General features: G+C 35.8%; 1 protein-coding gene across 9 annotated transcripts in view; it reads right to left on the bottom strand.

Annotated features, from left to right (window-relative positions):
* BMPR1B (bone morphogenetic protein receptor type 1B) overlaps positions 1-21984 on the bottom strand; it is a 399677-nt gene that overhangs the window by 90513 nt on the left and 287180 nt on the right. The window contains exon 1 of one of the 9 annotated variants that reach the window (XM_054484524.2): positions 14678-14773. The exons of the other annotated variants lie outside the window; for them this stretch is intronic. Within the exon in view, the coding sequence (XP_054340499.1) occupies positions 14678-14750 (73 nt within the window). The 5' untranslated portion in view covers positions 14751-14773. Of the gene's footprint in view, positions 1-14677; positions 14774-21984 lie in introns of those variants that run through there. 9 annotated transcript variants of the gene reach the window in all.

The following is a 21984-nucleotide window of genomic DNA, read 5'->3' as shown; positions in this document are numbered from 1 at the left end:
AACTATATTCATCTTTGCCATCATATGTTATTAATACCACAACAAACAAACCTCAAGGCCCTGAGGTCGTTTTCCCTCCCCAGTAATGGCCATGGCCCTGAGTGGGAAAAGCATGAAACAATATTCTAGGAAAATATGCTTATGTTATGTCTGTGAGCTCCTCCTATCTGAGAAGGGCTTGTCAGTACAGGCAATTTCCCAACCACTCTCCCCTATGACAGGAAAGGCATTTCTGTTATATTAACAAGTAGAAAAGTAATAAGACACCTCTGATTTAGGAATGAGCCTTTCTGGCCTAGGGCCTGCACTTTGTCTGCCAAGAGAATCTTTTATTCTGTGAGGGGAGAGTCCATGATAAAGGTTCATAGGCAAATTAACAGCTACTCACAAGGCTAGACTAAGAATTATGAACAGCAGTTGTCCCAAGAAGGTATCATTTCCCCTTAAGCAAGCAGGATTGCAGGTGGGCTACTCTGCTAAGTTTTTAGCAAAAGAAAAGTAATCTGATTTGAATCAGGACTCATGGCAACTCTAAATCACATATAGTTTTTCTCATAAGTTAAATAATAAAATGACAAACAAAACTGTTTCGGTAAAATTCTGATTTTAAAGATAAAATATTATTATAATTGATATTGAAGAAAGCAAACAACGTTCATTGCAGGACTCCTAATTGCATATTTTCTTGTAGAGGATATTTTCTTGAATCGTCTTCAGTTATTAGGAAAAAATCCATGGTTCAAGCTGAAAGGGAGGAGGGATAATGTACTTAAATTCATTTCTGGCTGTCCTTCTCTTATATAAAATGCTATAAATATATTTAAAAATGGATAAGAGAATGCAAGATTCTTACAACTAATTTTTATAAAATCTTAACAGATATTTTACTTCTAAGCAACAAAATATTAGAGAATGAAGTCAAATGACTACCAGTTCCTTCACTTCCCTTGTTCTGCACTATCCTAAATTTGATTATCACTCCTACGAATATTTTTAGGAGCTTTATTGGGATATAATTAACATACTATAAAATTCACTCATTTAACATGTACAAATCATTGCTTTTTAATATAGGCATAGAGTTATATAACCATCAAATGACATAATTTTAGAACATTTTCAACCCCCTCAAAACCAAAACCACATACAGGCAGTCACTCTCTATGCCCCCAAGCCTCTCTGGAATTTTCACGTAAATAGAAAATACAATCTATGGTCTTCGTATCTGGTTTCTTTCACTTAGCATAGTTTTCAAGATTTATCCATGTTGTAGCATGTATCAGTACTTCATTCTTTTTATTGCCAAATAACATGCTATTATATAGATATACAACAGTTTGTATTATTAATATATTTCATTTATATTACCTATAACGCTGCTATGAACATCTGGGTGCAAGTTTTTTGTGGACACATTTTCTCATCTCTCTTCGGTATATACCTAGGAGTCAAACTGCTGGATCATATGACAACTACATGATTATCACTTTGAGAAACTGCCAGACTGTTTACCAAAGTGGTGGTACCATTTTATATTCCCAGGAGCCACAGATGAGGATTCCAATTTCTCCACATCTTTAGGATCATTTGTTATTATATCTTTTATTACAGCCATCCTAGTACATGTGAAGTGGTATATTGTGTTTTTGATTGAATTTCTCTGATAACAGGATGCTGAGCATTTTTTCATGTGATTGTCAGCCACTTGTATACATTCTTTGGAGAAATGTCTGTTGAGATCCTCGTCCATTTTCAAACTGGGTTATTTTTATTATTAATTTATAATGGTTCTTTACATAGGCTAGATTCATGTGTGTTATAAGATACATGATTTGCAAATATATTTTTCCATTATGTGGACTGTCTTTTCACTTTCTTGGTGATGTGCTCTAAAACAGCAGTCCTCGACCTTTGCGGCACCAAAGACCAGTTTCGTGGAAGACAATGTTTGTATGCACAGGGGTGGGAGGGGTGGTGGGGGATGGTTTGTTCCACCTCAGTTTATCAAGCATTAGATTCTCATAAGGAGCCCGCAACTGTGCATGAACGCTTGCATGCACAGTTCACAACAGCGTTTGCTCTCCTAGGAGCATCTAATGCTCCCACTGATCTGACAGGAGGCACAGCTCAGGCGATAACGCTCACTTGCCAACTGCTCACTTCCTGCTGTGTGGCCAGCTCCTAACAGGTTAGGGATGACTACCAGTCCGTGGCCCAGGGGTTGGGAACCCCTGTTCTAAAGCATATAATTTTTTTAATTGATAAAGACTGTTTCATTATTTTTTTCTATTATTGCTTTTGCTTTTGGTGTCATATCTATGACAGTTTCTTAATCTTATGAATATTTCCATATAATTATTTATCTATACCTATAAATGATATATATCACTCTTAAAAATGATTGAAACTATTATACTCCAACTAACAGTGGTTAAGGGTTCCCATTTCTCCACATCCTTGCCAAACCTTGGTAATCTAAAACTGCTAATTATTTTGCCAATCTGCTGACTATAATGTGATATGTCATATTATTTTAACTTGCAGTTCTCTATTTATATTAGCTTCTTTTCCTATATTTCCATATTACTCCTCTATGAATGCCCTGTTCGTGTCTTCTGCTACTTTTATTGTTTATTTTCATTTTTCTCCTTCTTGAAGACTTTTTATATGCAATTAATAATAGATACTTTCCAGTTATATGTCATATAGCATGTTTTTCAAGAGTATGGGGTGTCCTTTTGCCTGTCTGTAGTTTGTTTTATTTACTACTACTGATTTTACTATAAACAAATTCTAAAATGTTTTGTTTTGTGGTTTTGCATCTTTTTGAATATCAAGTCATATAAATATTCTCCTCTAAGAAATGTTATTTGGTATAGCTGCTAGAAGAAAGGATACAACAGCCAGAGTGTTGATTTCAATCTAAAATGTACCATGTATTAACTCTGTGACCTTGAGCAAGTTATTTATCTTCTCCGAACTGTTTCTACATTTATACAAATGGAATAATAAAAGCTCCTGCACCTATGATCTACCCTAGGCTATAATCATGTTATTATAATCACTATAGCTAAAAAAACTGTAAAACCATAAGTATTTTTATATCTGAAAGAGCAACTATCCTTAACTTGCTCTGTGCTTAACATCTATAAATGGAAACATGCACATATTACAACCTAAAATGAACGCTGATATTTGTATGCTTGGATTTCTAAATTGTAAAACCACAAATGGAATATGTTAGTTATTGTCTATTAGTTTATTAATAGCTATTGTAACTATAAGAATGCCACTTTCTTTTTTACCCCTAGGTCTTTTTTATTATTTTGAAGATAATAAGGTGATTCATTAAAAGCACAGAAATAATAAAAACAATCCAGACTAAAAAGTAAACCATTCTACAACTTCTTGGGGGAGTAATTTTGCCAGAGTATCTTATAAAATGTCAATAGATAATACGACATCTTTAGCAGATTTTTAAAAGCCCTTAAGTAGCAAATATAAGAAGCAAAACAAAGCCACAGGAGGAAACGAAGCATTCTCATTCGGCTTGCAAAACCAAAGTCAGTATTTACAGTTACTGAAGAAATAATTAATGGAGAGTTTGAAAAATCAGGATAAATACTACAGCAATTTTACCTGCTAAAGAAGGTTCACTGATTATTCTAAAACATTCTACAGCAATTACCCAAAGCCATAAAATCAAATGTGTAAATCTAGAGGATCCAAGTACAAGTGATATCCTACAATGGAAAGGAACATTAACCATGCAATTTTAGCATTAAGAAATAAATCTGTAGAGATGTTCACACTCATTTCCAAGGTGTACAGCTGCAGATCACATTTCTTATTTGCAGTCATAGCTAGTTAGGGTATTCTGCGTGTAATCTCTTTAGATTAACATTTTAGGAAGAGGAAAAAAAAAGATTCTCCATCTTCAATCTGGGGTGCAAATTTTTTGTCCTAGAACTCAAATGTGTTCCTCTACTTTGTCCCCTTCTCACCTCAGATACTGAGGTATTTTAGGTCAGAACAAACTAGGCATAAGCTGCATTCCCAGAATACTAAATTATTGAAGTCTAAATGTGGTTGAATATAGAGTACTTTTTGCAAACTATATTAGAATATTAGAATGCATATACTAGAATAAATAGGAAAATCAAAGCAGAAGTTATCAGTTCTGAGCTTTTTTCATACACTGACATTTATTCTTGGAGGTGATGGTGATGGTAGGGTATGTTTTGTAACCTGTTTCTTAAATAAAATGCTCCTGTGGTGTATTAGTCTGTTCTTACACTGCTATAAAAAAAAACTACCTGAGAATGCATGATTTATGAAGAAAAGAGGTTGAATTGACTCACAGTTCCACAGACTGTACAGGAGGCATGGCTGGTGAGGCCTCAGGAAACTCACAATTATGGTGGAAGGCAAAGGGGAAGCAAGCACATCTTCACATGACGGCAGGAGAGGCAGTGAGTGAATGGGGAAGTGCCACACACTTTTAAACCATCAGATCTCATGAGAACTCACTCACTGTCACAAGAACAGCAAGAGGGAAAACCACCGCCATGATCCAATCACCTCCCACCAGGTCCCTCTCCCAACATTGGGAATTACAATTCATCATGAGATTTAGGTGGGGACACAGATCCAAACATATCATGTGGCAAAGACCTTGTTTTGGCTTTCTAAACATACAGCCTAAACAGCAATCCTAAGGCCACATCTAAAGTGATTCCTAAAGAACTAGAACTAAAAACTAGGATCCCAAGTTCTGTCCTGGGACTCTAGTACTAATGGTGAGACTTTAAACAATTCACCTAACAACTTTCTGCTTCACATTTTCTTCGCTTTCAAAAATGAGAAAACAAAAGTAGATAATAAAAATTAACTAGGTCTTTTTTAAAAATGTAGGTGCCTTTTTGTTTTAGGTTGTACAGATGTTTGTTTACATAACAGCATTTTATTTTCTGTTAAAGGAAACCTCCAGCTCCATCATCCCACACACAAACTACTTCCGTTCTTACTTGAAAGGAAATTCCTTTTCAAGGTTCACAGTACATTAGAGACAGCTGCATTGCTGAGCTTCCTCCAGAAACTTAAAAAAGCTGCAGATGTAGCCCATGCATGACACGGATTATGGAACGGGACAATCCCAAGCATTTGGAATGCCTCTTTTCTTACCCTCTTTTAATATTATATATTCTGGGGTATTGCCTATGTATATTAAATGGAGGGGTGTGTGGTGTGCGCGTGTGTGTGTGTGTGTGTGTGTGTGTGTGTGTGTGTGTGTGTGTGTGTGTTTAAAGTCAAAAATTCCTGAGGAAACACAGGAGCTCTCTGAAATAGCTATATTGAGTGCTAATTTTCAAAGCAAGATAGGGTAAAAAGTACATTTCCAGTTAATGACATTTTAACAACAATCAGTCACTATCTATTTACTTCCGAAGAGGCAAACCTCACATCAACCACACAGTCATTCCCCGGTTATGTTTCCATATTGCCCGGGAACTCAAAAGTGTTTATCTGGAAAACTCAATTCTGGACTCAGAATCCACAAAATAATATTAAACTAAGGTAATAAGAATTCTGGCATAGATCTTTTCCAGCAGAAGCAGGAAAGAGTTATGACTTAGTTTCTTTTCAGAACAGTCCCCAAAACTGCCTAGGTAGCCACAAAGACATAACTCTTTCCATTAGGAATAACCTGTTTAATATAACTGGGGATGAGCAGAGGGCCCAGGAGCATGCAAACTGCAACACAGTGCTTTCTGAGGGAGCAATCACAGAGCCAAACTCTGAACAGATTTCCAGGCGCTTCACAGGTATCTCATGACTATTTGGAGACAGAAATCACTTAGTTAAATGTATCTGAGGAAGAGACGGGAAATTTGGGAGTCCTACTTCATTTCACTCTTTCAGAAATCTTTCAGCTCATACTTGGATTGTTCATAGTAAATTAAGATTCCTTATCCCTTCTTCATCATTGGGGACAATATTTGCGTAGTGCTAGGACAACTGTTTTATTAAACAACACATCATGCTGATAAAATATTTTATAAAAGAATGTCTAAACTGGGTATATGGGTAAGTTACTTTTGAAACAAAGTCTGAAAATCCCTTTTAAATACACACAGTTTCCTCTCTTGTTCTGAAAGCGGGGTTAGAGGTTCTATCTGTAGGGAAAGAATAAACTGAACTTTATTATCTTGAATTCAATGTGTACAAACTCTCTTGGGATAGCTTATTAAATTTAAGCCTTCTCAGCTCAACTCCCAAATATTTGGTTTAGTGGTTTCAAAATGGGGTATTGGGACCTGTATGTTAAAAACGACCTGCAGTGATTCTGATACAGGAAATACATAGAACCATGCTGGGAAAACTGCAGACTCCGTGTTTCTGAAATTGAGGGGTGTTGGTCGAACACTGCTCACCAGCTGATTTGTACTCAATGGCCACTGCAGCAAGTGCTCAGCCAGTGCTCACTGAACATCTGCATAAAACCTCAAGTCCCACCAGACAGGCCAAAAAGAGGCAGAAAAGCACCTGATCCTGAACTCAGGTCTATTTTGCCACACTGCACAAATCTGCCACAAGGAAAACACATTGGCCAACTGTTATATTATTGTTGGCAAGCACCGAAATTTGCTCAAAACCCTTACAAATGAAACCCAGCTGCTTAAGCTCAATACCAGATGTCTTCTACAATGTGTGGCTTTGATAGATTAAATTGAGCATAAGAAAGAGATGAAATATATGAAAATCTAATTTGCAAGATGTTTGTCATTAAGTTTAACAAAAAAAGATAGAAAATTGTTTTTTTTTACCATAATAGGTTAAGTAGAGTAGATTAATAGTATTCATAATAGCTACTAATATGCTTATGTTATGAATAAACTGTTTGGTATGTATGCATAAAATCAGCCCAAAAACGATCCCCCAAAAATTCCCCCATTGAAAGAATGTCATGTGCCTATAAAATCACATGATTTAGCACAAGGCTCTTTCTCCTTTAGACTCTTCCCCCAATTTGAACATCTTTTCACTCGGGGCACAGGAAATTAAGTAGGAAATATTTAGTGATACTGTCTGATTTCAATAAATTGTAATAATCCTATGAAAACACACACACACATATATAAGAAACATACGTGTGTAGATATGTATACTGTGTCTAAGCAAGTGTGTGAAGTAAAAAGGCAATTAAGTGGCATCTACCCTTCTTCTGTTAACATGTCACAATGGAACTCTTTTGTGATTATTGTTGTTGTTGTTTTCCGGGTCACTGCACAGTTCTCAATAACTTCAGCTGAATTCAGAGGCTAAGTCAAATTCAGAAAAGCCGCTCAACTATTCCCCCAAAGAGCTGGTGCACATTTCCTCACTCAAATCAGCCATTATTTCATGGATAAATACAGCATGTTATTCTTACAACATTAACTTTTACATAAAGTAGGAACAGAAAAAGACTTGTTTTATAATGCAATTTGAAAACAACACATATTTGAGTATATCAACTCTAACCAAGACAAATATTCAGTTGAGATTCAGCGCCATAAAAAAGTGCATAATCATTAAAATTATACACAACTGCAAGCAACAAGTTTTTATTAATTTCTTCAGATTTGAAAAAAATAGTGATTTGAAATACTGATTTGAATTTTTCAGATTTGAAAAAACGTAGTTTTCTTTTAGAGAGAAAATAAAGGTAAACACTTTAGCAAAGACTTAGTTTGATAATGAATATTTCTATAAACGTAATAACAGAAAGATAATTTCATGTGGCGTTTCCAAAACAAACCTTGGCTTGGATTTTCTGAAGCTCCGTGCTATTGGCCTTGGCATAGCTTGTATTGAAGGTAGACAGAAATGGCCAGAAAAAATTTTAAGATGCCCTGTTATATTAAATTGACTCACACCTGGCTGTTATCTCACCAGTGCAGTTTCTACATCATGGAAGTGACACAACTGATTTTTTTTAAGTAGTGTAAGTCACTATTTCCTTATATGTAAAACTCCCATTAAAACTGTGAAGACACCAATATGACTATGGGGACATTATGCAACACTGAACACTGTACGGCAGTAAAAAACTATGAACCAAAGACAATTTTCAACAGGTACTCATGAGGTTTTCAAAAGTGAATTTGTAATGTACATGAATTTTCCTCTGGACTCCAGAAGAAATCAGAAACATAGTTTCAGACATTAAGTTCCCAGAACCTGCTTGAATGAACGATGTATAACACTAGCCTCAAACTCATGTCCTGTTCAGAAATCATAAATGCAAAATTTATGAGATGTTCTTTATGAGACATATAGTTTGCAACTACCATTTCAATAAAGGAGTAAAACTTATATATAACAATGTCCTAGAACTAAAGTCTGTCAAGTCACTATACTACTTGTTTCACACATTATTTCTGCCACCACGTGGACATCCCGAATTTCTATAGCATCTTTTTTTACAGAGTAAAAGATAGTCAGATCTACCTTCATTTACTCTTAAGATAATTCTGTAGGACGTACAGAAATACATTATCATTATTTTCGGTAGTAACATTTGCTGAATTCTGAAGTTCAAGTGAGAAATATTAAAGTGTTTTTTAAAATAATTTTCAAAACATTTAGTTGATAAATAACTCATCTGCTAGCCAATATCAATTCACTACAAACAAAAGAGTCCTGGAAGTATTTATATTGCTATCATAAGCGACAAGAGTAGCCATGTTAAAGGTTTTTGATTGTCAATATAATCCAAACCCTCTTCTAGAAAAACTAGACAATAATAGACACCGTGAGCAGGTGCAGTTTTTCTAGAAAAGGGTTTGGATTACACTGGCAATCAAAAACCTTTCACATGGCTAGTAGGTTACCTCTGATTATTCTAAGAGTCCGCAGCCAATCAAATTCTCCCTCCAAAGAAATTAAAAATAAAAGTGCAGCACTTTGGGAGGCCAAGGCAGGTGGATCACAAGGTCAAGAGATTGAGACCAACCTGGCCAACATGGTGAAACCCCGTCTCTACTAAAAATACAACAAAAATAGTTGGGTGTGGTGGCATGTGCCTGTAGTCCCAGTGACTTGGGAGGCTGAGGCAGGAGAATCACTTGAACTCAGGAGGCGGAGGTTACAGTGAGCCAAGATCGCACCACTGCACTCCAGCCTGGTGACAGAGTGAGACTCTGTCTCAAAAAAAAAAGTGAAACATCTATCAGTTAACTCTGTAGAGCTAAGTAAAATGTTCTTGGAACATTAGGGACTGCAGCCACCATTTTGAGTCAAGCAAGAAACTACAAGTATGTCCAGGGACACAGATTCCTCTATACGCCAAGCCTGTGCTATGCACTCAAGACACAGCAATAAATAAAATGGACAGAGTTTGTTCTTCTGAGAAGCTTAGCTTCCAGCATGAGAGTGACATGTATAATGATAAATTATGATAGGTACCATAAAGGAAAAATAAAACACAATGAGGGATTATATCAAGGGGGTTTCATTTAATTTAGATTGTTAAGGAAAACTTAACTAAATGGCACTTATGCAAATGCATGGATAAACAGAGTAGAAAGGCAAAGAACTTTCCAGACTGTGAAAGCAGTATATGTGAAGTACCTGAGTGAGAAAAAGGTTGGATCATTTTTGTCTTGTTTTGTTTTGTTTGTTTTCAGGCCTATATGGCTGATGCTCAGTAAGCAGTGAGATGAGCTGCAAGATGAGTCAGGAGCCAGCTGATATCAGACCTTTGCAGGACATAGAAAGATCTGCATTTTATCCTAAATACAAGGAGCGGCCATTAAAGAATTTTAAACAAAAAGAAAAGAAGGGAGCAGACGCACACAGCAATAGTGGAATGTGCACAAGGCCCTCAGAGAGAGACAGACATAGACAAGGAGACGTTCCGGTCCTCCTGGCCTTCTGGGTCCCATGAGGCCTGTGTTTCCTTTAGTTTTTCTTTATGTCTCCATTAAACTTCTTTCTCTACTTAAGATTCTGTTCTCTATAACCAAAATATCAATACTATGATTTTATATAGTTAACTAATCATCAAAAGAATGTAACAGAGATAGTATCAAGCAGAGTAATCAGTTAATCCGGAAAGATATTTTCCAAGTTAAAAGAAACATGCAGAGGTCTAGAGTAAGAATAAGATGATTCTGAGTGCAAAGTCACAAGATCATCCTTATGTATTTTACTATTCACTTTTCCAAACCAACAAATACATATTAATATAGACAAAGTCTCTATTTTACAGATAACAAGTATAATAATCAAGACCAAAAGAGTCCATCTGGACCTAAAATGCAGCATAAGAAAGCTTGACAGAAAACTTAGCTGATTAAGATAATTGTTCTATAGTTGTCAATATTTTCTCTTATTTGAGGATTTGTTCAAATTCCTATATGAATTCTAAAAATAGATATGTATTTGAAAAGTTGGGGGAAGAATTCATAGATTTATTCCTGGCACTTCTAAATCAATAAAAAATTTGTACAATGTTCTAAATCAATAAAATATCTGCACAATGTTATTTCAGATTCAGTTGGCTTACAGAGAAGAAAGAAACTAATTTGAGTTATTTTGCTGTTCCAATGTTTTTCCAAAAGCCTTCATATATTTGTAATTTACAAGTTTGAATTATACTATGTACAGATATTTATACACAGGTAAGACTTGCATATGGTTGCTAGCATTTTGAAAATAATAAAAAAAGGTAAAACCAAATAATTTCAGTCTGTACTTGGCAATTATGTGAAATTATTATCCAATCTAATGAGCAGAACTTAAGTTGAAAACTACAGTTTAGCCATTTTCTTCCCAGGTAAATTACCAGAGATCAAATTTCTTACATCTGTGATGCTCACCACAACTTGCAGTTACTGCCGATTAATAGCCTGAGATTAAGAAATGCCACAAAATAGCTGTAGTAGAAAACATTTTAAACACATAACCACATTTATGCATTTAACAGCTGTGTTGGTCTAACAGTTCAGATTTTCAGTATATTTTGCCATATGGTAATAAGGATCATTTTTCACTTAAAATATTACCAAAAACTGATGCCGCATAGCAATATTATCATTCTAATTATGAAACTACCTATTCACAGCCATGTTTGTTATCCTCCTCTTATTGGATTCCCTATTTGCCCTGATTATACTAAAAAAAATGTGTAACATATTTTTTGAATTTTAAATTAGTGTCAACCAGGCCAGACATAAATATGACAATAGGAAACCTATGGAATATGGCCTGGCAATGGAGAGGTGGTATATAAAATTCAGGTTATATAAAACTGTAGGGACCATGGAGACTTGGATCTGGTTTTGATCACTGGGTTTGAGGATTTTCCTGTATTCCCAAAAGAGTGGATTTCTACTTCCTATCTCGCCTAGTTTTACTGTATCTTTATTGATGTAGAATTGCTCCTAAAATAAATGTGGCTGCCAACTTTTATTTAATCTGATTGCTTTAATAGCCTATTAGCATTATTTTATGGGGGAAAAATTGTAGACATTTTCACATGTACATTTAACAGGGAACTAAATGAAAATTTCACCATCTTAAATGTGGGAACATGAGGCCTATCCTCGTCAGGATGAGTACATTGTTGCCACCATTGTGTTAGAACAACAAACCCAGAGTCCTTTAGTTTTTAGGTCTGTCAGTCTATCATCTTTATAACTTTACTAAATTCCCTTAACAGAACTTAAGAAGAATGGTAGTGAACAAAATGATGCTTTAATACTGTTTATACATTGCACTACATTCAATGTTTTAGTACTGCTTACACATTGCACTATATTCATTATGACTGCCTGTGAGTCTCCACTATGTTTGGAGAATAAAGGGGCAGGGTAATACAAGTAGCTCAATCTAAACATAATCCATTTCAAGTAGAAATTAACACTACAGATTTTGACCATTACAGGTCACATTTTCACTTTTAGGAAGGCAATTCCCCATTTCCCTAGATTTAAAAATATGTTTCTGAAGCAATCACAATACTCCAGTATTTAAAAAACTTGAAGTTCAAGACTTCTACCAAGATGTACTCATGCCTCCTTTTTCAAAGCCTGTATCTCTTTTGAGTAAAACATTTAAGGTAATAGCTAGGCAGTGGTAAGATTTCGGTTGATGAGTCACCATATACATAGGCCACCCTTGCTTCTATCCCAAGTAGGAAGAGTTCTTCTTTCCCCTTATTGTGACTTTGCAGAGCTTTGTACCACTTGAGGTGGAACTGCAATATTACACATATTCCTTCATATAAATCTTTTAGGTTTCCATATATTTAACAAAATATTTGTATGCACCTGATGCTCACATTCTCCAAATGTCTCAAGTTGTCATTTTGAAAGACATTTATTTTAAATATGGATGTAGGATCTCAGAATATTAATACTGGCTTTGTCACTCACTTAAAAGTCATGAACGCATCATTTATCAGTGCTTCGTATTTTCCTTTTCTGTGATCATTATTCTCACTGAAGTAGACGCAGAATTAATAATTGTAAAGCATGTTAGATGTTGTCAAGGAATATTTAACTTAATAGTCTAAGTGGCTTAATTTCGGTTAATCTCATAGTCCTTCTCTGTTTATAGCACATTCTGTATTTATCAGGGCAAAAAAAAAAAAAAACTAAATAAACAACATCGTGTACTTTATAGAAAGTTACAGAGAGTAATTCCTCAACAAAAAAAGTCAATTGGTGACAAAGCTGGGAAAATCAATTGGGATTCAACATGTTCATCACACTAAGATGACCTGTTGGATGTTCACAATCCTATCTCAATGTACATTTCTAGCTTGGTTGCCTCCTATTTTTGCATAAATTAACTATTAATAATGATACTAACAACAGCAAACTTTCAGGTAATATTATGTGCCAGACACTATTCTAAGTGCTTATGTATACTTACTCATTTAATAGTCAAATCGATAGTAAATATAATTATTATCCCTATTTTACAGTTGTGAAAATTGAGACAACAATAAGATAATTCATTTGAGTTCATACAACTAGTGAGTGGCAGAGCTAAGATTAAAAACCAGGCATTCTGGGTCCAGATTTTGTACTCTTAGCCACTATGATATAAGATAAATTAAGTACAGGCACATCACACACATACACACACACACACACACACACACAAGTGCCCTGCAAAGGGAGCTTTTTAAAAAGGTTCCCTACACCTATATGACCTAGAGGAAGACAAAGAATGTCTCTGGACGTCAACTTCCTCACTGGAAGAAATAAGACATTAAGACATTATTTTATACCACATTATGTTAAGGTACATTCTAAGGTTAGCATTTTATAATTCAAAGATTCTGTCTGTAGCATATGGCCTCTTTGCTTTTTATTGGCATAACTCAATACTAAAGCCAAGTATTCGTGTATTTCAAAGAAAATGCTAAAAGAGAATAAAAAATGACCCTCAGGCAATGAAGAAGCAGTAGTAGCTAGAACAGAGGAATGAGAATTTTACCTCACATATATCATGCTTCAAGCTTCCTGGAACATTGTTAAGACACAGTTTCCCTGAAGTTTTTCTATTCTCCCTACAGGGTACCAGATTATAACAATTTTTAGAGACTAAACTAGCAAACTAGGTTGATGAAATACCTATCATTCCTTCACATCAATACACAAAAATTAAACTTATGTATACGGTATAAGTAAAAATAAATTTATATATACAGAAATTAAAAACATTTTCTGTAGGGCCAGGCCACAGAACATAGTATCTTAATAGTGTCACAGAATACTTTGAGATTATGAAAATCTGAATTCTGTAAATCCCAATCAAAATTACACACTCTTCTGATAAATAGTACAGCCAAGTTAGTTCTATAATATGCATCCACAAGTACATAAAGCTGAACTTTAAATACGTTTCAATCTCATACATATTCCCTTTATCATTTGGCTTAATTTTATAAAGCCATTATTTCCTTATTTCCAACTCTATAACTCCCTCTTTGCAATCACTACCACGGCCAGTTATATTCAGTTCATTAGCTTTTTTCTCATTTGAAAATAGCTCAACTACTCTTAAAATTACTGTTTAATTCAAAAATTTTAAATAAGCTTTAACATTTTCTATATTTTAGACAACTTGATAAAATAATAATTCTTCTGAACAAAATTATCACAAAGCAAGCCCCTGTTCTTAAAGGTGAATAAACATTTGACATAGTCACAAACTATAATTATTTCCATTGCAAAATTACAGATTTACTCAATGCATCCATATAAAAATGATGAGAACTTCAAAGAAAACCGGCTAACCTATAAAAATCTAACAGTATTCAAACTAAAATAATCAGAAAAAAGTTTGTTAGAATTGCTATTTTCTTAAATTCTTCACATATAAACTGTCACAGCATATTGAGAATGAACTTCCTAAAGTTCCAAGTTTAATTGCATTTAATTCTCAATTGTTAGAGAAAATAGAAATGTTAAGTCTCTTTAAAATTATTCTAACAGAGTACTTAGACAGCCTTGTCATAGAGAAAGTAGTAAAATTACAGCGCAGTTGGAGGATGGGGGATGGAACTTTATAGACATTGAACTTCTGGCCTGAACTTTCCCTTCTGTGATAAAAGCCACAAAATCAGACTCTAACTCAGCCCCGTCAGCACTGTAGTGGAGGGCACTGATCTTCTTACCCCTTGTGTGCATAGAGAGAAGAATGAGCAAGAAAATGTGAAGCTGCCAGTTTAGTTCTTCCAGCCAACCCATTGCAGCAGCAGAGCAGTCAATGTGCCCTGCCTGTTTAAGCCTCCTGTTTCTTGCCTTTCCGTCTTTCACTGAGACGCCTCTGCTGCCACTCTTGTCAGATCTTCTCGCAAGCCTGCCAGCAACCCTGAGACAGGACCGTGAAAGACAAGCCTGTTACAAACTGGTTCTGTCACCACAGAGACTTCAACTGATCACCTCGTGGGGAGGACAACAAAGGGCGGTGAGGACCCTGAGCCGGATTGTTTTCTTAAGAAAGGAGCCTGACCCAGCTGCCCACACAAGGGCTAGCACACGTCGGGGCTTCACTCTGCGCTAGCAACACCCATGTCCCCCAAATCTCTCGGGCAGCTATGAAGGGAATCCATAGCAAACCTCATTTAAAACACTGCTGTCATAAAATAGTTTGTTTCTTTTACCAACATTTTTATCTCTGCTAAGAATTTTAACTGAGAATGTAAAAAGAAAACAAGAAATAATGTTTTTACTTAGTGAAATGCCAAAAATAGTGCAACAGATCAAAGTATCGTGTTACAGTAGTTTACTCACACTACGTCAACTGATAAATAATGAAGTGAATACCCTTGAATCAAGTGCACAGATATGAAAAGGGTCACATATAAAAGAAATCTCTAATGAATATTGCAAGTTAAGATATTTCAGTTATGACTATAGTTTTAAGAGCTGTTAACCTAACCGACTTTATTATGTAAATAAAACCATTGCAAGTTTTTCCACTTTTTAGATTTTAACCGTAATTGTTTCTCAATGTAAATTACGAACATTGTTGTGAAGTTTCATTTGCCGTGATATTGAATGAGATAAAGAAATTTTTTCAAATTTGTTTTTGTTTTACTCTGAGAACTGTTAATAATAAAAGAACACCAAGAAAGATAAATGAATTGTCAGTCTATGTAGAAACTACAATGTTACCATAGACAAATACAAACAGAGGTCATTATTAAACCCCATCAGTTTGTCTGATAAAGGATTTATGAGTAGAGTAGCAAATGTATTACAATGTTTATATCTAAGATATCATCATCATTTGTTTACTTGATATTTTAAAAATTCTTTTCTTGGAAAAAGAATCTCTGCTTTCTTCTCACTTTCAAAAGACACCCCTCATTTGCCCCTACTCCTGACCCCATCGTGTACCTCCCAGCACTATTCCACTAGGTACCATTCAAATCTACCCTCTAGCTTAGGAAACCCAACAATGTTTTGTTTTGATAAGTTTACACATACTACAATCAATCAACACCCTCAATTTATACTTTCCTACATACTTTCATGAAATTTAAGCAAAATACAGAATTTTAACCATGTAGGAAACTTAAACTACTCTAAGCTTACTAAACTACACATTCTGCATTTCACAGAATCCATGCATCTTACTCGTCAGAAACACGGAGGTTGGTGGTGATTAAAAAGAATTGTCTTTGAGTAATATTTATCCATATCCCTTTTAGTTAGGAAAAGAGATTGGTATATAGTAAAATGAGTAAGGATGATCAGGAGCAGAGGGTTATGTGGGAAAAACAGACAAAAATCAAGCAATAGAATCTGCTTTTCAAACCTTCTATGTTGGGCTCAGAGCCACATTCACAACATGGTTCCACTGCCAATTTGGAATCCAGCCTTGAGCTTTGGGGCAAGAAGTGAATAGCTGAAATGTGGGACAGCTCCCACTGCTCACATTTCCCCAATATGGGCTTCTATAAATGGCTGAAAGTTAAAGACAGAATCTCTGCTCTCTCCCCAGAATCCTAATTCAGTTCAAAGGAACTCCTATCAGCAACCATTTCTGATTTTGAACTATGTGCAAGCTGATTTGGTTCCTCAAGAAGGTTATAATACCACAGAATAAGTATATAAGAAATAATTAATAAAAAATGTAAGACATTTTAAGATGAAGTGGCCCCAACAGAATCAACATGGAAATTCCAAGCAGACGATGGAACAGACTGGGCCCAGATTGCAGGGAGAGCTGGATGCTGAAAGACGAATTGAACTTACACAGCAATACAGAAGTTGAGAGGAAAGAAATTATATGAGCAAGGTTTACAGGTAGAAACGAATTTTCAATTTCTGCAACAGCATGAGGACAATCTTACTGGAACAGACAGCTCCTATTAGTAAGTGGTTGGAAAGAAAGCTAGACAGAGTGGAACCAAATTGTGCAGGACTCTGAATATAGGTTGCAGACTTTGGAATATATGAACTGCAAAAAAAAAAAAAAAAGAAAAACTTTTATGCTGGGCACATTGGCTCGTACCTGTAATCCTAGCTACTTGGCAGGCTGAGGCAGGAGGATTACCTAAGGCCAGGAGTTCAATCCAACCTGAGCAACACAGCAAGACCCTGTCTCTAAAATAATTTTTTTTTAATTAGCTGGGTATGGTGGTTCACACCTGTATTCCCAATTATTGCGGAAGCTAAGATAGGAGGATTTTTTTAGGCCAGGAGTTCCAGCCTGCAGTGAGCTATGATCACACCACTGCAATCCTGCCTGGGTGACAGAGCAAGACCCCATCTCCAAAAAAGACTTTTGGACTTCAGAATGTAGGATGAATCTCTGAACCTCACCTTCCAACTAGGTGAGGGAGAGTGAAAATGAGATTAAATGTGTGAGGAGAGGTTTCCACTTAGTCAACCTTTTTGCTAATACCTATTTCTTTCATTTAGCAATATTTTTAAAAATCAAGATGTATATGTATCCCTATTAATTTCCTCCATTTTAAATTTAATTATTAACATACGCTAGGTGCCAACAATGAAGGGGATCTTCTATAAATGGCATATTAGGTCCCTGACTACTTGGTTCAAAAAATCTCATGAAACTTATTATGTAGATCAAAAGTCTAATTTAGTGGAACCACCCAGATGTGCCTATGATTTAACCCTCTCACCCTAATGTACATATTTTTATCTATAGTTTATATTTTAATTTCCAATATCCAATCTAATTAAGCCTCTATCTGTACCAGGTCAAGAACTGGTTTCACAATTCCACAAGCAAAACACAAATCATCACATTAAAGAGTAGGCAAACAATAGGAACAGACGCTTCTCAAAAGAAGACATACAAAAGGCCAAGAAACACATGAAAAGAATGTTCAACATCACTATCAGAGAAATGCAAATCAAAATCATAGTGAAATACCATCTTACACCAGTCAGAAAGGCTATTACTAAAAAGTCAAAAATCCACAAATGCTGGCAAGGCTGTGGAGAAAAGGGAATGCTTATACGTTGCTTGTGGGAATATAAATTAGTTCACCCACTGTGGAAAGCAGTTTGGAGATTTCTCAAACAAGTTAAAACAGTACTGCCAACTACCATTCTACCCAGTAAAGCCATTACTGGGTATATATCCAAAAGAAAATAAATCATTCTACCAAAAAGACATGGGTACTCATATGTTCATCGCAGCACTATTGACAGTAGAAAAGATATGAAATCAACTGAGGTACACATCAGCAGTAGACTGGATAAAGAAAATACGGTACATATACACCATGGAATACTACAGTGTCATAAAAAAGAATGAAACCATAGCAACGTTGATGCAGCTGGAGGGCATTATCCTAAGCAGATTAACACAGGAACAGATGTATCCCTATTATTGCATGTTCTCACTTAAAAGTGGGAACTTAACATTAGGTACACATGGACATAAAGATGGCAACAACAGACACTGGGGCCTACTGGAGTGGGGAAGGAGACAGGCAGGCTCCCAAGGGTTGAAAAACTACTGGGTACTATGCTCACTACCGGGGTGACTGGATCAATTGTACCCCAAACCTCAGCAACACACAATATGCCCATGTAACAAACCTGCGTGTGTGCCCTCTGAATCTAAAATAAAAGTTGAAATTATTTTTAAAATAAAGATTTAGTAACTAGATAACCAAGTAAATGAATGGTAGAATGGGAAAAATCTCCCTTTCAGAAGAATTCAAAAAATTTATATATTTAGATAGTCTTGCTCCATGAAGCAGAGCTTAATCAACCCCACTCTTGACTCTAAGCTGTGCTTAGTGACTTGCTTCCAAGGAGTACAGTATGAAAAGGAATATAACTTTACACTGGAATAACTGGCAAACACTCCCTTGGGCAGGTGATCGAGGTTAACATGACTGAAGACAAGCCATGCTGACAGCAGGTACCCCTGGTATGATGAGAATGGCACTTCACCTCTATGGTCTACCTCCTCAACACCAACCACCCCAGTCTATCAGAAATACATCAGGCCAACTCCATTTCAGAAATATTCAATAAAATATCTGATCATCACTGCTTAAAACTATCAAGGAAAGTGTAAAAAAAGAGTTACAAACCAACAGAGACTAAGATGACATGATGACTAAGTGCAAAGTGATTTTCTAGATGGGATCCTTGAACAGAAAAAAATGGCATTTTGGAAAGGGAGAGAGGAAACAAATCTGAATAAAGTTTGGAGCTTAGTTGCTGGTAATATACCATTGTTCCTTTCTCAGCTGTGACACATACACAGCCCCAAAGTAAGGTCAAATGTTAATAGCAGGGGAAACAGGGTGAAGGGTATATGAGGACTCTATATTACCTTTGGAAATTTTCTAAATCAATTATAAAATAAAAAGTTTATTTTAAAAAATGGGTTTCATAGCAGTTAAACATTCACTCCCAAATCTCCTAACTACAGAGTTGACTGCAGAGAAGGAACCAATGTGCCAAATGGTTATACACCTGCTTGTGCAGCTTTCATCACAGGTTCACTTAACTGCTCCAATAGATTCTATTTCAATTACATCTTTACCTACAAGAAGAAATACCAGAAAGAATAACAATGGTTTATGTCTGAGGCATTCTTCTTCTACTGAGATAGCCAACTTAATTTTGTAAGTTAATTTATATAACAAAGGAGTCTTCAAAGAAAGCTCTGAGAGAAGATTAAAAGGTCTCCATTTGAAAATGTACACCTGACAGAAGGGCAGAGGAAGGAAAAAGGAGCACTATGGAGAGTACTACTAGTATGAGTAGGACATGTCATCACTGTATGTCATTTGCAGAATTCTTACTAATGACATTCACACATTCTGGATTTACGGAGTCTTTGCTGTACAGTAGAAAGGGCCTATTTGTGCTATGTGTATAATCTGGGGCAGATTATTTAAACTCTCTGTTTGCTCATTACCTAACTGTCAAATTGTTATATGGACTAAATAAATGAAGGAATATAGACTACTGAATACAGTGCCCAGAATATAGGAAAATATCAGAAAATGTCAGTAATTTCCTGACAACTCCCACTAATCTCTCTCCTGCCTCCCACGTGAAAAGCTTTGCTAATAAAAATAATGTTCTTTAATATAACAGGCTATAATGTAACATTTATCAAGTTGGTCCTGTCACAAACTGTGATCATTAAAACAAGGATACAAAATATCTCTTAAGTCAAGATTTTAAAAATTTAATTAAAGCCGGACACAGTGGTTTGTACTTGGCTATAGTCCCAGCTATTAGGGAGGGTGAGGCAAGAGGGCTGCTTGAGCCCAGGGGTTCGAGACTAGCCTGGACAATACAGCAAGACCTCACCTGAAAAAAAAAGTCAAATTATACCTGAAAAACTAAATATTTATTCGAATCAATTCATTTTCATTTAATTCATTAAATATTCATGCATTTGAAGTAGAAGTATACTGAAGAATTTTAAATTGAGACTACCTTGCTACCAATTTCAATTTGTGATTCATTTTCACACAGAAACTCCCCAAATCTCCTGATTTTATGTTTATATACAGTTTTTATCTAAAAAACATCCACTATTTGCTATATTTGGGGGGGATTGTGTCTACTGAATGGATGTGAGAACATTAAAAAGAGACAGCACCTGCCTTCAGGACAAAGCTTGTCCTCTAGTGGGTGAAGACAAACATACAATCCAATAATGACAATGCAGTACACTAACTGCCTGCTATGCTGAGGAAACATGGAAAAAACAGTGAATAAACAAAGATTAATTCTGCCTCAGGGTGAGGGTTGGACTTGCGTGGGGGAGGCATCTGAACTGGGTCTTCAAAGATAAGTAGGAATTCACTGAGTGAAGGGAAGGCAAAGGAATCCTAAGCAAAGAGAACAGGCAGTACTGTACATTTATGAGTAAGAAAAAGAGTCGTGCTTGCAGAGAACACGAGAAGCTTGATATGCCTAGAGAGCAGGGGAATTAGGCTGGAAAAGTAGACTAGGGAGATTAGGAAGAGCCTTGTAGCCCATAATTAGAAGTTTTGATCTTATCCTACACACATGGAAAGCAATGTCTTCATTTCTGGAGGTAAGCACAGGTTACTTTCCATTGTGCAAACTGACAGCTACTACTTCTTGCAGCTGATTATATTTCAAGGGAAACTAATAAAGTTTTGGAGATAAGATGAAAAATATTTTCCTTTGTATCTAAGAAAACATCATAATATATTTGTTATTCTTAATGAGAACAATAAGGTGAGTGTTATTTTCTTTATCATGTGAACATCCCTGCTAATACTGTTTGGAATAAAATTTACTTTTTAATTAAACTTCTGTTCCAACACACAGGCACATTAATAACAACAGTTATTTCCTTCTTCCGATTGGAAGCCACAGCCTTTTAGGTCCTACCAAGAGCTTTGTACTAAAATGTTTTTCAAACTTTCATACATGTTGTACCAAAAACAAAAGTGCCCTCAGAACTGCACTGGCATTTGGTGTTATTATTCTGGCTTTTAACTAAACACTTACATACTATCATAAAAAAACTACTCCACCATGAGAAAAAAAAAAAAATTAACAATAGAGTCCACAGTACAAAAACTTTTTTCCTGACTTTGGAGTTTATAAAGACCACAACTTCAGCCCTCTTTCAGGCTGCCTCCTGCCTCCCCACCCCGTTCTAATTTGCAGCATTCCACATCACTAGTCATTAACAACCCAAAGCTCCCTTCAGCTGCAGAGTGAAAGACCATCACATTATTACAAATAAACAATCCCTTTCTCCCTTGAACGAGTGACACATTATTCTGAGCACGTCTTCTCTCTGCTTTCATTGCTCTGCCAAGGTCCTCCATGAGTGGGAAGGGGTAAAAAGAGAGAAAAAATATCCCACAACTTGTCTAAAGCATGTAGAGGATGATTTGTGTTCTTACTTACGGGATATGACTGTCACTGTTGATCTGCTTTCAGGCCTAGATTACATGTGATAAGGGCTGACCTTCTTTAA

The sequence above is a fragment of the Pongo pygmaeus genome, chromosome 3, assembly GCF_028885625.2.
Source record: "Pongo pygmaeus isolate AG05252 chromosome 3, NHGRI_mPonPyg2-v2.0_pri, whole genome shotgun sequence".
In the NCBI taxonomy this organism is placed as follows: Eukaryota; Metazoa; Chordata; class Mammalia; order Primates; family Hominidae; genus Pongo; species Pongo pygmaeus.
This window is presented reverse-complemented; position numbering and strand designations above follow the sequence as displayed.